At 56.2% G+C, this 16,225-nt stretch overlaps 1 protein-coding gene across 14 annotated transcripts in view; it reads right to left on the bottom strand.

Moving 5' to 3' along the window:
• Positions 1-16,225, bottom strand: part of DOCK6 (dedicator of cytokinesis 6) — a 76,516-nt gene that overhangs the window by 10,025 nt on the left and 50,266 nt on the right. For 4 of the 14 annotated variants that reach the window (XR_005659558.1, XM_029052581.2, XM_029052570.2 and 1 more), the window contains exons 23-43: positions 16,025-16,129; positions 14,677-14,766; positions 13,205-13,300; positions 12,599-12,739; positions 12,143-12,256; positions 10,453-10,623; positions 9,932-10,071; positions 9,122-9,291; positions 8,773-8,927; positions 8,243-8,428; positions 8,005-8,131; positions 7,753-7,837; positions 7,141-7,237; positions 6,690-6,824; positions 6,181-6,333; positions 5,474-5,632; positions 5,260-5,360; positions 4,946-5,138; positions 4,097-4,240; positions 3,752-3,883; positions 3,357-3,371 (exon numbers count right to left, since the gene is read on the bottom strand). Coding sequence is in view for 13 of the 14 variants with exons in the window: in XM_029052581.2 (XP_028908414.1) it covers positions 3,357-3,371; positions 3,752-3,883; positions 4,097-4,240; positions 4,946-5,138; positions 5,260-5,360; positions 5,474-5,632; positions 6,181-6,333; positions 6,690-6,824; positions 7,141-7,237; positions 7,753-7,837; positions 8,005-8,131; positions 8,243-8,428; positions 8,773-8,927; positions 9,122-9,291; positions 9,932-10,071; positions 10,453-10,623; positions 12,143-12,256; positions 12,599-12,739; positions 13,205-13,300; positions 14,677-14,766; positions 16,025-16,129 (2,709 nt within the window). In the remaining variant the exon portion in view is untranslated. The remainder of the gene's footprint in view (positions 1-3,356; positions 3,372-3,751; positions 3,884-4,096; positions 4,241-4,945; positions 5,139-5,259; positions 5,361-5,473; positions 5,633-6,180; positions 6,334-6,689; positions 6,825-7,140; positions 7,238-7,752; positions 7,838-8,004; positions 8,132-8,242; positions 8,429-8,772; positions 8,928-9,121; positions 9,292-9,931; positions 10,072-10,452; positions 10,624-12,142; positions 12,257-12,598; positions 12,740-13,204; positions 13,301-14,676; positions 14,767-16,024; positions 16,130-16,225) is intronic. The other 10 variants (XM_029052583.2, XM_029052578.2, XM_039910440.1 and 7 more) reach the window with 8 other exon arrangements.

The following is a 16,225-nucleotide window of genomic DNA, read 5'->3' as shown; positions in this document are numbered from 1 at the left end:
TGAGTCAATGGCTCCAGGGCCAGGTTTAGCTGAGAGAAGGAGGAGAGATACCACAAAAGCACTAACCTCTTCATCTCCCTGCTCCCTCTCCCTGCCCCTCCCCCCACTGTGTAGCAGCCTGCCTCAATCTGATGTCCTGAGGGCTGGAGCCTGCAGTGGCTGGTGGACATGTGCTTGGATTACCCGGCCTTTAATTGGATCTTTAATGGGATCAAGGTGGGCTTTGTTAGGATTGCTCAGTTAATGGCCCCAGCGTTGCTTTCCAAGCCTTCTTGCCAGTTGGAGGACAGGCTGTTCTCCGTAAGGCAGAATGCGACCAGCCAGATTCCTGACCCAGCCGGGGGAGGCTGGAAAGCAGGGAATCCATGGCAGGGTTTGGGAAGTGTTTCTGGGCAAAGCCTCCTGAGGGTGTTCCTGAGGTTAGGGACTGCAGAGGTGAAACAGCGTTGTCTTCCCCCTTCTCTCCTCCTTCCCTTCTCCAAAAAAAGGGGAGTCTGCTCCCCATCAATCAATGGTATTTATTGAATGTTTACTGTGTGCAGAGCACTCTAAGTGCTTGGGAGAGTATCATACATTAAAACATGGACACTTGATATTCATCCCACCCTCAACCCCACAACACTTAGGTATATATCTTTAAATGATATGTTATTTTAATATTTTAAATTATTAAAATAATAAGTTATTTATAATAATGTCTGTCTCCTCCTCTAGACCATAAACTCGTTACGGGCAGGGAACGGGTCCACTAATTCTGTTGCACTGTACTCTCCCAAGTGTTTAGTATAGTGCTCTGCACATAGTAAGCACTCAATACCACTGACTGATTAGAGAGGTAGACCCAATCCCTGCTCTAATGGAGTTTACAGTCTAGAGAGTCCAAATGCTTTTCCAGCCATCCCCAATGACTTGATTCCAGTTCAGCCCACACCTCCTTCGGGGTTGAGGGTGGGGGTAGAAATCAGGCCATAGAGTGGGGTACATCAGCTGCCTTTGACTCCTGCCCTGCGCTCTTTCAACTGCCCTAAAGCACCATATGCTGGGTCCAACATGGTCTCCCCAACTTGGCCAGTGGTTTCTGTGAGGTCGCTGACACTGAATCTGCCCCAAACCTTCCCTAAACCTAGAGACATTATATAAAATCCTACTTCCCTTGCCCCAAGGGGTAGGAGGAGCCATTTCCCACTCCCAGAAAATTTTCCAACGTTGGGGGGGGAGGGGGGGCGTGAGGAGTCTGGGCAGCGATCAAGGTCTCAGCCAAGGTCAAGGGTCTTGGCCCTTAAGAGTGAGCTAGGCTGAGGGACAGCCATGGGATGCGTGATATCTGCCAGATTGAAATTGGGCCCTTAGGGAAGAGAGAGGAAGGAGGAGGAAAGAGGGGAGGGGAGCTGGCAATAGAGGGCTCAGGTTGAGAGCCCTCTGCAAAGAAAGGAGAGAAAAGGGATGGGTGAAATGAGGGAAAATTAACTCTCAATTTAATGAGGGAAATGGGGGTCCGGGGAGGGAGGAGAAAGGAGGGCAAAGGGCTAGGGTCCTCTTGTGGAGATTTTTGCCCTGGGGAAGGGAGATGGGGCTGTACCACACTGGCAGAACCAGGGCATCACCTACCCAGCACCTGTGCCAGTCCCCTGAATCACCTCCTGATGGAGACCTGAAGGGGAGGGCTAAATGGGAAGAAGGTGAAGGAAGAGGGGGCAGAAGCGAGTCTGGAAAAAGGAGAGATGGAAATGAAGGGAGCACATGGTGGGGGAAGGGTTAACTGCTGCAGCCTAGGCAGCAGCTGGCTTGGGGCCCCAAGGGAACCTGCTGCCGGGAGGAGGGGGGACCCTCCTCCCCACCACTGTCAGGCCTGTGCTCCTCGGGCTCCCCCCACTGATGCCTGATCGCTATGGCATTCAAGGATGGCAGAGTGGAGACGTCTGGGCGATCTCCAGGGCCCAGCTCTACTGGATGCAAGAAAACCGCTCCCGATCTATATCTCTTTCCGTTTTACCTCAGGAAAGTGGAAGCAGGGGCATGAGGTTGGTGGGTGGGCAGCTCCTTTCAGATCTGTTGAGGACGGGGAGAGGAACGTGCCCTGAAAGCGGTGGGCTCTAGGTGCTTGCTCAACAGCTAAAGCAATCCTGCCTGAGTCCCTGCAGGAGGGTGGGGATTGCTAAAGCCCCGTATCCTCAAATCTGCCATCATGTTAGCTGGGGCTGGGGAGGCCCAAAATGGATAAGATGAGGCCCGCCCCACCTCAAGCCACGCCTGGCCTCTTTCTCCCCAGCCTGTGCCCAGGCCTACTAGATAAGTGCCATGTCGATGCCAAGACTTATCCAAAACCCGGGCCCGAAGAGGCTCAAGGAGTCACCCAGGGCTTCCCTAACAGCAGAAGACTCCTGGTTCCAGTGGGAACCAGGGAGTACAGACTCTCCACCACCCTGGCATGCCCTGTCCCCAGTCCCTCCCCACAAGATGGGGAGCTCAAGTTTCTGAGCCCGGTGCTCTAAGCCCATGGCCCTGGCCCCCTGCACCAATCCCTTGAGAAGAGGGATTTTACCTATTCATATTAATATCTGTCTCCCCCTCAAGACTGTAAGCTCATTATGGACAGGGGACAAGTCTGCTAATTCTGTTGTACTGTACTCTCTCAAACGCTTAGAACAGTGCCCTGCACATAGCGCTCAATTATGATGAAAGAAGCCCCAGGGGATCCCGAACCCCAGCCAGCCAGCCAGCCAGAGGCTACCCCTCAGAAAGCAGGGTCTGATCCCAGGGAGAGGGTGACAAGCCGGGTCTCACACAGTGAATAAGAGAGGTGCCACAAAGAAGAAGAGTGTTCCTACAGAAAGGGTTATGTGTTAGACAGCTGTACAGACTCCCAAAGCAAGAGCAATCCAAGGGAGAGGCCTTTCCTAAACCCTGGAGTTCCCATCTCCTCCATTTTCCAGTATTCATAGCTTCTCTCCATCCCCTTTGAATGGTTCCGGGGCTCCCTTCTACCCCATTAGCCCATAAAGCAGCCACCCTCGCCCCGGGGTCCACAATGACTAAAAACTGCACAAAGTGTGCTCCCAGTGGGTCCCCCTGGTCCTCCAAAGCGACCTCCCTTCCTCAGTGTCCCACCCCCACATCATCCAGCAGCCCCTAATTATCCCCACGGGGAGGGGGCTGCCGGAGGAGGCGAGGGTTGAGGTTCAAAAGCCACCGGGAGTTACACGGCGGGGTTAGAAGGGATAGCTGGGTTTTCAGTGCAGGACACGCATGAGGAAGGGGAATCACAGCCACCACAGATAACACACAGCCCTGCGGGGCCAGGGGAGCGGACATGCCCACAGACGGCCAGAACCACGGAGGAACGCTGAGGTGCCTACCTCCCAGCCAGAGCTCTGATTGAGAGATGAAGAGAGGGAAAGAGGGGGGAGGGGAGGAGAGAGAGGAGAATGGGAGGAGAAAGGAAGGGGAGAGAACGTTAGTAGATTGGGCACCCAGCCCAGCCACTCCCAGAACCTCCAAAGAGGGCAAAGTCCAATACCCTAATAGACCAATGGGTCTCAATCTGATGGCTTTGCCCTTGGCCCCGCCCCCGCAACCCAGTAAATCCCTCTCCACCCACCCCATCCCAAACCTCCCCTTGGGCCTCCTGAGGGAGAGCTGAGGTGGGAAGGGGAAGGAAGGGGGGATGAGAGGAGACTGAGTCTTGAGCCCCACTTTCTCCCCCCACCCCCACCCTTCCCCGTGTCCCCATTCTCTTCTCCAACGCCCTTACCTGGTTGGTGATCTTGTTGAAGGCATCCTGCAGCTTCCCGTGCACCGTGGCCAGTTTCTTGAAGTCTCGGTTGGCCTCATGGATCGGGATGAGGATCTTGTAGACTTCGTTCACAGCTTCGTACAGGCCACCCTGGATTGTGGGCATAGGGTGGAAGGAGACCCCTAAGAGCACAGCCCCACCCCTACCCCCAACCTGGCAACCGAGGACAAATAAGGTACAGGCTAGTTCTGGCTCAAGAGGTGACCACCGCCGTCCAAGGCCCCGGGGTAAAATGAGGTTAAGCAGCCACCTGCAGGGACGGGGGGAGATCGAGATGGCACCATCTTGGTCCTCGCGGCTCACCATAGTGAAGGAGGTCGCTGCCTGCTCCAGGAGCCCCACCAACCCCAGCTCTGTGAAGTATTTTCCCGAGCAGATGCCCTCCTCGTCTGGGGACAGGATATCGTCTGAGATGGCCGACTCCTCCAGGACGTTGGATGAGATGTTCTGAGATGGGGACGGGGGGAAAGGAAGGCGCAGAAGGCATTCACCACGATGCTGCACCCAAACACCCACTGCCCTCGAGGCCCGTACAAATCCAGGGCCCAACTCACGCCACCACCCCTCGCCTCGGGGAGCTCACTGCCCAAGGCAGCATGCCCCATTCACCATACGATACTGTACCCTCTGTCGGGAAAGCTTTCAGTTTTGTTTTATTTGAAGCTTTTTGTTTTCTTGATGTGGCTGCTGCCAAGTGCCTAGTATAAATTGTGGCATTTGTGGTATTTGTTAAGCGCTTACTATGTGCAAAGCACTGTTCTAAGCGCTGGGGGATACAAGGTGATCAGGTTGTCCCACGTGGGGCTCACAGTTTTAATCCCCCTTTGACAGATGAGGTAACTGAGGCACAGAGACGTGAAGTGACTTGCCCAAGGTCACACAGCTGCCTAGCAGCGGAGCCGGAATTAGAACCCGTGACCTCTGACTCCCAAACCCACGCTCTTTCCACTGAGCCACGCTGCTTCTCTATGGTGCACCTCCCCAAGAGGGTGCTCAGCAAATGCTGCTACAGTACTACTACTAAGTGCTCCCCACTTCCCTCCACCTTGTCTAGGAAAGGGCTAAGTGGGAAGGGAAGAGCCAAGCCCAATTTGGCACCGTCACTGCCCGCTCCAGGCAACCCTGGCCTGAGCCCCAAGCGCCACAGCTCACCTGGAAGGTGACACAGCCAACAGGAAGGTAGCGGCAGTCCTCCAGCATGGTCAGATATTCCGCTACAAGGGCCGCCGAGTGGACCAGGCACTGGGCGGCCTCCGCGTGATTTCCCCGCTCCGAGTGCTTGCCCGCCATGTTCTGCAGCCACGTCAGCCGCAGGTCTGGAGAACTCTGGTAGCCACGGGCAATCCTAGCCAGGGACACGGGATGTATGCACGGGGGGAAGCTCGGCAGGATGCCGAGCCTCCTTGGACATTCTGCTCCAGTCTAGCTCCCCCACTTCCACCGGCCCCTCTCCCACCGGCCTTCACCTGTACATGAGGTCGATAAGCATTTCTGGGTCCTCCTGATGTTCCTTCATCTTTACTGTGTCCGTCAGAATCATGTGCAGATTGAACATGAGGTCTTGAACCTGTCATGGGGTGGGAAGGGGGAGGCCCGGCGTGAGATCCAGGGGTGGGGAGAGGAGGAAGGCTGGAGAAAGGAGCAGGGTCAGGGCAGAGTGGGCAAGGGGAGGGCCAGCACCTGCTCTGCGAAGGTGCTGTCCCGCAGCTCCAGATCCTCCTCGGCATAGGTCAGGATGGTCTTGAGCGAGCGGCGCAAGTGCTCCTCGTTGAAGTTCTGGGTTGTCCCCACCAGTGACGACAGCGACATGGTCACCTGCATCTTCACCCTGGCAAAGTTCTGGGGGACGGAAGAAAGCGGGAGGTGAGCGAAGCCTGGCAAGCTGGGGGTGGGGGCTGCAGAAAGCTGTGGCCTCTTCTCACCCACCAATCAATAAATAATAATAATGGTACTTGTTAAGTGTTTAGTGTGCGTCAACACTGTTCTAAGCGCAGGGGTAGATACAAGTTAATCAGGTTAGGCAGAGTTCCTGTCTCCCATGGGGCTCACACTCTTAATCCCCGTTTTACAGATGAGGTAACTGAGGCCCATAGAAGTGAAGTGATTTGCCCAAAGTCTCACGGCAGGTATGTGGCGGTGCCGGGAGGGATAAGAACTCAGGTCCTGACTCCTGAGCCCGTTCTCTATCAAATACGCCATGCTGCTTCTTTACTGAGGGCTTACTACGTGTACAGCACTGTACTAAGCGCTCTGGAGAGGACAGTCTAACAGAGTTGGTATGAACATTCCCTGCCCACAACTAGCATACAATCTAGAGAGGCCACTGACTGTGGGGGCTGGCATCTCCCCCGGCTCTGCCATCCCCGGCTCCCCAACCCCCAACTCACGTTCCCGATCTCGAAGTTCTGCCGCATAAGAAGGTAGAGTGAGGCGCTGGCGTGGGTGCGGATGGTGCCCACACAGCTGCTGCAGTGGCGGAGCAGGCGCAGGCACAGGTCAGCACACAATTCGGTGTCCTCCTCAAACAGCAGCTCAGGGAACTGCCAGGGGAAGCGTGGAAGGAGGGTCCCTGGGTCAGATTACCCCCCGGCAACCTGGAAGCCATTTCCATTCCCTCTAAATCCCCCCTCGCTCAGTTCCCTTCAGCTTCCAGATCTGGCCCCTGGAGAGGGACCGGGCTCGACCCCTGAGCCTGGGGTCCATATCTTTGACAAACTGAAACCACTCGTGTTGGGGAGGGGGGGAGAAGGGAAGCCGGCCTGACAGCTGCCCAGAGGCTTTCCCTTGGGAGCCGAGGGCAGGCACCGGCCCCGATGGAGGAAGCTTGGGCACCCCTGATGCGTACCCCTTAAGGATGGAGGGTGAGTGTCTGCAGTGCCCACTCTCTGGCCCTTACCTTGCACACCAGGGCCCGCTGGGTGGCAAAGCAGTGCTGTAGGAAGAGGGCGCTCTGAGTGCAGCCCAGGCTGTGCAGCAGCACCTTCAGGACTCCGCTCAGTACGCTCTCTTTGGCTTCTGTCAGGATGACCGTCTGCAGGGAAGCCAGCCAACGTGGAGAGAGAAGAGGACATGGAAAAAGAGAGGTGGGCGCAAGGGGTGAGAGGGAGGCGGTCCTGGACTGAGCCAACACCTGGGAGGGAGTGGGGTATGCGAGAAGCCCTAGTCCTGCCAGCTCTGGGGGTGGAGGGCGCCTAGGAACCTGGAGGTCTACAGGAAGGAAGTGGATCTCTGCTGAAGAGTTGAGGGGGAAGGGGGGCGGGAAGGTGAGGCAGGGCAAGGCAATCTGGGGTAAGGGTCAGGAGTTGCTTATGTTGGGCAGACCCCGGGGAAACTCCCACCCAACCCACCTGCACGATGACCTCAAGGGTGTCCAGCACCACCAGGTTGGCCTCAGTTGCCAGGTTCCCATCCACCAGCGCCTCGTGCTCCATCTCGTCCTTGGACCTGTGTGTGGAGGCCAGGAGAAGCCCATGAGGGGAGAGAGGCACAGGTCCTGTTTCCTACCAGCTGCCAGGCTGGGCCCCCATCACTACTTCCCTGCTGTGGTCAGCAGGGAGTTGGACGGGAAAGGGGAGGCCAGGCGGGGGGGCGGTTGTGGGGAGGGGGAAGAAAGGGGAGTTGTGCTGAGCCTGGAACCCAAACAGTAGGATCTGCAGCTTGACATCAGGAATGTGTGAGCAAAGGGCAGGGTGGGGACCGGGGTGAGGACGGTAGGTGAAGTGAGCGTCTAGGCATGTCAGAGTAAGGTCTCTTATGCTCGGCAGTCAATCGTATTTATTAAGCACTTACTGTGTGCAGAGCACTGTACTAAGTGCTTAGCACTGTACTACTGCACACAGTAAGCACTCAATAAATACCACTGATTGAGGAAATGTGTGTGTGGGGGTAAGTGTCTGAAGCTTGGTCCAGTTTCCATTTCCTCCCTCGCCCTCTCCCCTCCCTCCCAGGCCCCAACCCACTTGTCCACTTTATCGGAGTTCTGCCGCCAATGGGTGATGTTCTTTCTCCAGCGCACATTCTCCTGGTTTCCGTAGGGGCTCCTCTCTGGAACGGAGAGACGGTCAGGCCCACACACATACATATCTCACTCCCCGTTGCATCTCCTCCCCTTCCTCCCCAACCCAAGGGAGATGATGAGATGGTGCCAGGGTGGGCGAGAATAACCCCGCTCCGCTAAACACCACCCCCACCCCAACTCCCCACCACCTTACCCCTGCTGCGCCGCACCATCTCTTGCCGGGCCCCGATGGTACCCAGAATGGCCTCCTCCAGCCGTGCCTTCATGTCCAGAGACTTCTTGAAAGTCAGACTGTTGATGCGCTCGAATGTCTTCTTGCCCTGGGGAAAGGGGCACAAGCACTTGGGACCCTGCACCTCCCCCCACCATTGTTCCTACCTGCCCCTGCCCCTCCCCAAACTTCTGCCCCTTCGGGCCCCACAGCCGCTCACCTTATACTCAAAGCAGGAGACGCAGAGGTACAGCAGGTCGAGTAGGCGGCTGAGCTGCAGCGTGGACAGGTCTGCGCACCAACGCTGCAGGACGTTCAGGTCCATGTTCTTCAGCACCCACAGCACACACACCAGCAGGTTCTTACTTGCCTCAGCTGACAGCGGACTGCCCTGGCGGACCGGCTGCTGACAGGAGACCCAGGCCGGGCTCTGAGTAGGGGCAGACAGGGACACCCACCCCCCCCGACCTCTTCCCTCCTCCAGACCTCACTCCGACCCCCATCCTAGGCCGCTCCCTGGACTCTGAAGTCCGTAATTAAACCTGCCGCCGTGCACCGTTTTGGAGCTTAAGGGTGGGTTCTTCGCTTCGCATCCCACCAACCCCTGCTCCCCTCACTCCCCGTACTGGACCCAACTCCGGCTGAGTCAACTCAGGATGGTCCAGACTGGAAAAACTCCAGGCTGGGCTCGGGGTAGAAAGCTGCCTGGGTGAAGCTCTCCTGAGAGCGGGGAGGCAGGGGGATACTCACGGCTGCAGGCATCTGGAAGGTGCTGGGGCGGTGTCCGTGGGACAGGGGTGAGCCTGCAATAGCCATGGCCACCGACTGGCTGATGGTGCTGCCAGTATCCACATCCCCGTCCTCGCTTAGCACCGACACCAGCCGGCCCCGCTGACTGGGATTCTCTGAGGTGGGGGCGAGAGGGGAAAAACGTCAGTGCTCCAAAGAGGGAGGGGGACTGGCTCTCCCACACTCCACCTCCACCAATTTCCTGATTCCCAGAGTCCCCTCTGGCCCCAAACTTTTCCCTGCTCCAGCCTCACCAAGCAGGAGCTGTGTCAGGAATTCTCCCTCATCCTCATACACACCCCCTGCTGACCTGTGAAGTCATATAGCTGGGGCAGGGTGTCCATGACAATGCCGATGAGTGGCAGGTACAGCTGGGCTACATGTGCTTTCACCACGGGCTCCAGGTAGCGGGCATCAGCGTCATGGCTGCACAGCAGGTTATGCACAGCACTGATGGCCTTTTTGTGCAGGAAGAACACCCTGTGGGGAGAAGGAAGGAGAGGGGTGAAGGGGCTCCCCAGCCCTCCTATCCTCACTGCCTTTCCCCACCAGGGATGCAGTCCTAATACACAAGACGCTACAAGTATGGACTCTAAATGAATTCCTATTCATTTGTAGTTTGTAAAGAAGCAGCATAGCCTAGTGGAAAAAACCATAGACCTAGGAGTCAGAGGACCTGGGTTCTAATCCCAGTTCTGCCACATGCCTGCTGGGTGACCTTGGGAGAGTCATTTCACTTTCTCTGGGCCTCGGTTTCCTCATCTGTAAAATGGGGATTCAATACCTGTTCTCCCTCCTCCTCAGACATGAGACCATTCTGCTCATATCGTACACCTACCTCAGTGCTTAGTAAAGTGAGGAGCACACAGGAAGCACTTAAGTACCACAACTATCATTATTATTCTAATGATCATTTAGCACTAACCATTTACTGTTAAATGCCAGAGAAATAGTCGACACCCTCTGCGATTACCTCCCTAGTGACCCCAGCCCTTACTCGTCTCTCGTTCCCAGTCCCTGCTCCTTCTTCCCTGGTGTTGGGTGGCCCAGGTTCAGAAAAAAACAGTCCTAGAATGGCTTCCAAAAACACACCTGTCCTTGTCCCCAGTTCAGGACTCACCCTTCTGCCTCAGGCTCCAGAATGAGAGCCAGCTCCATCAGCAGCAGCCCAGCCAGGAAGTGCTGCTGGCGGAAGGGTACGGACAACTCAAACATGTTGGCAATCTTCTGGTCTTGCACGTGGCTGGAGAAAGCCGAGCTCTGCAGAGGTGAGGGGGGGATGAGGGGGCTTAAGGGAATTTCCTGCTTCCCCTACCTGGCCTCCGTCAGAAAGCATGCTCAAAGCCAGCCAGTGGTTTTGGGGTGCCCCACTGCATCAGACTCTTCCCCTGACCCTCAGGAAGGATACCTTTAGCACCAGGCAGATCCCACCCTGACCCCTGGGAGTGTGGGTCTAAATCTAAGATGAGCCCTGGGGCTCCAGACCAGGTTTCCTCTCTACTGGAGTGCTCAGAGGTTCATCCAAGGTGCCAGTCACAGCTGGAAGCAGACAGTTCCTACTGCTGGGGCTGGCTGGTCTCTGGTCTCCATTTGGAGAGGAGAGGGTGTGGAGATGAGCTGGGGGAAGCGATAGCCACTTACCTGGGAGGTGGCAGAGGAGACCGAGGGCGAGGGGGAGGCGGGTGGGGAGAGGGGGCTGCAGGGCAGGTTCAGGGTGACATAGTGTTCATGGCTGCAGATGATGCGGATGAAGTCCATGCGTAGAGCCACTAGGCTGTTGGGGTTCTGGGATGACTGGAGTCTATTGTTCACCTGTCAGAGATGGTGTCGGACAGAGGTGGGGGTGGGGGTAGGGTCTGGCGCCTCCCTCGGGGGACCCCCTCTCATCTCTCTTCACTGATTTCCTACTACAACCCAGACCTCACACATCACTCTTCTAGCACCAACCCAAGCACTGGACCTCAATTTCACCTATCTCACTGCTGACCCCTTGCCCTCATCCTGCCTCTGGCCTGGAACGTTGTCCCCATTTATATCTGACAATTACTCTCCTCACCTTCAAAGCCTTACTGAAGGCACATCTCCTCCAAGAGGCCCTCCCCAACTAAGCCCTCATTTCCTCCATCCCCTCTCTCTTCTGTGTCACCCTTGCACCTGGATTTGTACCCTTTATTCAACCTATCCTCAGCCCCCAGCATTTACGTACATATCCATAATTTATTTTAATGTCTGTCTTCCCCTCTAGACAGTAAGCTCCTTGTGGGCAGAGAACCTATCTACCAAGTCTATTATATTGTACAGTGCTCTGAATGCAATAAGTGCTTTTTTCTTTCGTTTTTAATGGCATTTGTTGAACGCTTACTGTGTGTTCTTACTTACTGTTCTAAGCGCTAGGGTAGATACAAGATAATCAGGTTGGCCTCAGTCCCTGTCCCACATGGAAGTCACAGAGTAAGTCAGAGGGAGGAGGATTTAAGCTCGTTGTGGGCAGGAAATGTGTCTGTTTATTGTGTATTGTACTCTACCAAGTGCTTAGTACAGTGCTCTGCACACAGTGCTCAATAAATACAATTGAATGAATGAATGAATTTAATCTCCCTTTTACAGATGAGGCAGCTGAAGCACAGAGAAGTTAAGTGACTTACCCAAGGTCACACAGAAAATAAGTGGCAGAGGTGGGAGTAGAACCCGGGTCCTCTGACTCCCAGGCCCATGCTCTTTCCACTAGGCCACGCTACTTCTCTCAGTGCTTGATTAATATGATATACTGACCAGTCTTCCCATCTGGCCTAAAGTTATCAGGCCCTGGTGGGAGCCAGTCCCACTCTATGGAATCCCTGGCCCTGGAGCAGCCATTTGGGCAGAGCCCTCCCCTGTTACAATGCTCATTCTATAACATTCTGGTTATAAGATGGCCCCAGGCACCAACTGGCCTTCTTTCAGTGGGGGAGAGGAGAAGGGAAAAGGGGAGACATAGTCTGTGTGAAGCCTGGCTCCTCTCCATTCCAAACTGAGCAAGGAAGGAGACCAGTGTATGCAGACACCACTTTCGCTCCCCTATTGCTCTCTGGAGTCCTGTACATGGAGGATATCCCTGGACTGCTGGGATTTCTCACCTTGCTGAAAGTGAGAGTTGGACCTATTGATCAGTCAGTCAACGGTGTTTACTGAGCACTTTATGTGGACGAGCACTGTACAAGCACCTGGGAGAGGACAAAAGAGTTGGGAGACATGATCCCTGTCCTCAAGGAACTTACGGTCCCAGAGAAGCTCTCAGGGGTGAAGAGTCCAGCGCCTCACCCCCCAGACTGCCCCTCTCCTCTTCCCTTACCTGCTTGTAGTAGGCCCGGATGAGGTTGAATACGAATCCACGGTCCACCAGGGAGAGCAGGTCATTGAGGAAGAAAGCCAAGCTGGTGTTAAGTCGTTCTGCCAGCTCGGCATCCTAAGAGAAACCAGCAGCTCATCAAGGTCCATCGCTGAGGGGTGGAGGTTGGGGGTGGAAGGACCAGGTGGGCTCCCCAATCCTCCCCCAAGGTTGATGTGACCAGCCCTGACAAGAGGACAGGCTGGCCTACTGCTACCCAGGTTCAGGGGGTTCCTGGTTGCGGCCACACCCAGCCCCTCTCAGAGAGGTAGCCAGGACGGCATGTGGGTCACAGGGTTAGAGCCAGAGTGAACGAGTAGCCGCTAGATAAAGCTGGCCCCAAGGCGGAGAAGATGGACCAGGGGAGGGTGGGTGTGGGAGAGCAGTAAGACCTTCCCCGCAACAGCCTAGGGTCCTGACCTTCTGGTAGCGGCTGGTGACCTCCAGACCGATGGTGCTGACCAGAGAGGCGATGTCATCCATGAAGCGGCCAGGAAACCGTACCTTGCGGGGGGTGTCCAGGCGCTCACATAAGTGCAGGTGATGTGCCATGCTCTTCACCTGACCAAGTAGAAGCCCTGGCCTCAGTTACCCAGTAGCAGAGAGCAGCTGCAGCTGGGGGTGGAGGAAGTGGCCCAGCAGCGTGGGCTAAGGGTGGGGGAAGAGGCATCTGAGAGGCTGGGCTCTGGCTATGGGTAGAACTGGGTCCGTCCCGAGAGGCAGGGCAAGGGGGGTGACCAAGACTGGATATGCGGAGGTTTCCCTGGACGGGAGGGGAGGGCCTTGGGCTCCTCCAAACCCTGTGGGCTGGAATCCTTCCTACCAACCATTCATTAGGGAGCAAGGGAGAGAAGGGCACCTCATGTCATGGCGTTGGGCATCACCGGGCATCCCCTGATGCAGTGCCTTCCCACCCCCGCCGCCCCCAACTTTGGGGGTGGGGGTAGAGGATGTGGCCAGCAACTCAGAGCCAGAGAAGATGGGAGAAGATTGGGCCACCCATGGCAGCGGGAAAGCACAACTCACCATGAGCTGGAAGAAGAACCAGGCCTGGTGCAGCGTGGCCTCACGGACGTTGCTGCTACTCACCACCCACTGCAAGGCCAACTCCTCATGCAGCAGCTGCAGTCCACAGAGAGGTGCCAGTGTTACCAAAGGCAGAGGGATTCCTTCCCTCCTCCCCCTCCCACCCCACTGAAGCGGCCAGAGGGAAACACGAGGGAGAAATAGCAAACAGCAGCTCAAGCTCGGAGTACCAGATTCTGTCCCCACTGCACTGGCCCTCAGGGGCTCTTCTTTCTCCCAAGGGATGGAACAACAGGCCAGATATTTGGGACCTCAGGACAACAGCAACTTTCACCGTCTCACTCTGGATTCCTCCACTTCCCAATCCCGAACCCCGCTGTCAACGCTCCGCCCGTCAGAACCGGTCAGCTCCCCTAATTCTTCCTGCTTTAGAGCAAGTTCAGAGGCACTGGGGAAGCTGTTGTAACCCATCCGTGTGACTGGCCATGGCGGCCTCCGGAGCCAGGAGGAGCGACATCTATGGCTTCCCCAAGAGGAGAGGGAGGGAGAGTGGCACGGTGTGATCAGTATTAGTGCAGAGGAGGGGACACACGGATGGCAGGGAGCAGATGGGTGAGCCACAGGTGCATGTGTGTGCACATGCACGCACACACACGCGCACACACAGAGAAACATTTCTTATAGGAGAAGTAGGGAGAAAAGCTAGTTGAAATCTGAGGCAGGAGAACCTCGCTCCGCTCTGGTTTTAAAACTTGTTCCTCTCCCAGGGCTGTGGAGATTTCCTGACTGGCGGTGGGAGGGAAGGGTCCCCCTCTTACACTTTAAAGGATCTGGTGAGGTCCAGGTTTTTTTATGGTATTTGTTAAGCACTTACTATGTGCCAGGTACTGTATTAAGCACTGGGGCAGATATAAGATCATCATACTGGACACAGTCCATGTCCCCCATGGGGCTCACAGTCTTAATCACCATTTTACAGATGAGGTAACTGAGGCCCAGAAAAGTGAAGCGACTTGCCCAAGGTCACACTGCAAACAAGTGGTGGAGCTGGGATTAGAAGCCAGGTCCTTCTGATTCCCAGAGCCATGCTCTATCTACTGGCTTGGGAGCGGCTCATCCACCTACAGCAGCCCAGGACTTGGAAAGCTAAGCTAAAGCAAACTCCCGAGCTGTTAGGAGGGCCTAACAGCTGAATCCCACCTTTGACATCTATGAGGGCAAAGGCAGCTCCGGGCCACCCCATCTCCCAACCCTCACCCTAGGGCAGCAAGTAAAATTGGCTTCTTCTGAACCCCCATGGTCCTGGGCTCCAGAATGCTCTCCTCTCCACTGCGCTGTTGGGACCAGGTGCAGGGGTCGGGGAGCCAGGTCCTTTTGCAGGCCCGGCCAGAGGGGTCTGGGAAAGACCATCCGAGCCCCTTCCACTCAGCTGCTGGCCTTTCCCTCCCCGGAACCCATCGCTGCCCCGCTACCTTTTTAGCTGTAGATCTCAGCTGGCCAGACGGCACGAAAGAGGAGCTCTCGAGATAGGAAGAGATGCGGTTAGGACCTCGCTCGGTGGCCTGTGAAATGAGGGATGGGACAGGGAAGAGAGAGGAGAGGAGAAGATGGCGGAGAGAGGCATTAATGTGGATGGGCCAAGTGAGGAGAAGCAATGGGATGGTCCAGAGGGAGGGAAATGGAACAGCTCCAGAGAAGATGTCTTACCTCTGGCTCTGGGGGCTTCCCCCCACCACGGCTTCCTCTACCTACCTGCCTGGGTCCAGGGGGAGAGGCGGTCGAGTTGGGCCCGCTGCCCTCCTGAGGACCAGTTTGGGGGAGCCCCGGGCACACCAACCTCCCAGCTCCGCAGGAAGTGCCGTGACCATGGGTAGCCAAGGAGGGGGAGTGTAGTTCATGCTGGGTTCCCGTTGACATCGCCCATTTCCCACATGCAACCAAACAAGCAAGCTACCAGCTGCCCCAGCTCTTGTGGCCCTGCTGTCTGGGAGGAAAAAGCCAGATGGGATTCGTTTCTCTTTGGAGAACAATGTCCTACGACATCTTCTCTCCTGAGCCTCCTGGAGCGGTGCCCCAGCATCATCCTGGACTCAAAACGCAGCTCTGCTGAACCATCACTACTACCATCAGAGTGTCGCGCTGCCCTCAGTGAGCAGCCCAGAGCCTGGGTGAGTTCAGGGAGATGAGATCACCATGCTTGGGGACACCGCATGCCAGAATGGAAGTTTCCAACTCTCCCGGCTATGAGGACGTTGCCCAGGACAATGTAGGACTAAGAATTGCCACTAAGGGGCACAGTTTCTCACATTTGAGGTCCTGGCCCAGGGGAACGCCATTCTAGCATGGGGACACCTAAGTCCGTGAAATAACTCTCGGTTGAAGAGAATGGCAGCTGCCCTCCCAAACTTATCCTTTTCAGCTGCCAGACCAGACTCTAGGTGAGTCGCCTGGAACCCGGAGAGGCGGACCCCTGAATGGCGGGCCCAACCAAGACCCAAAAGAGCCACACTGACTCCTGCGAATGAGTCAGAGAGGCCCAGTCCCCTCTGATTCTGTACTTGGGTTTCTGTTTCCTTTAGGCCGGGTAGTCCGAGGAGGTATCACGGCTCCCCCGTGATGGAAACCGCACGGTTAACAGCGGCTGCTCGCTTCCTCGTGGGATGACTTTGAGCAGGGCCACGTTCATACTGGAGCGGGGGCAGGCACATGCAAGAGGAGTCTCAGAGCAGAAAGATCAAGCTTGTGATTTGGGGAAAGCGGCAGCCGTTATCCAGTGACCCTACAGGGATCCAGGTGTAGGGGAAATGGCGGGGGTGGCACCTGTTTGAGATCAGCGTTGGAGTTAGGGTGATTCCGCCTCAGGACGGCCTTGGTGCCACCCGGAGCGTAAGCAGAGTTCACCCAGGAATGCGAGCGATCGATCCCCTGCAGCAGCGAGCACATCCAGGAGGGGAAGTTGGGGTAGGAGGAGAAGAGAGGAGAGGGGAGGGTGCCCCGGTACCCGGGAAGGGAGAAAAGAGG

The sequence above is a fragment of the Ornithorhynchus anatinus genome, chromosome X2 (assembly GCF_004115215.2).
Source record: "Ornithorhynchus anatinus isolate Pmale09 chromosome X2, mOrnAna1.pri.v4, whole genome shotgun sequence".
Classification (NCBI taxonomy): domain Eukaryota; kingdom Metazoa; phylum Chordata; class Mammalia; order Monotremata; family Ornithorhynchidae; genus Ornithorhynchus; species Ornithorhynchus anatinus.
This window is presented reverse-complemented; position numbering and strand designations above follow the sequence as displayed.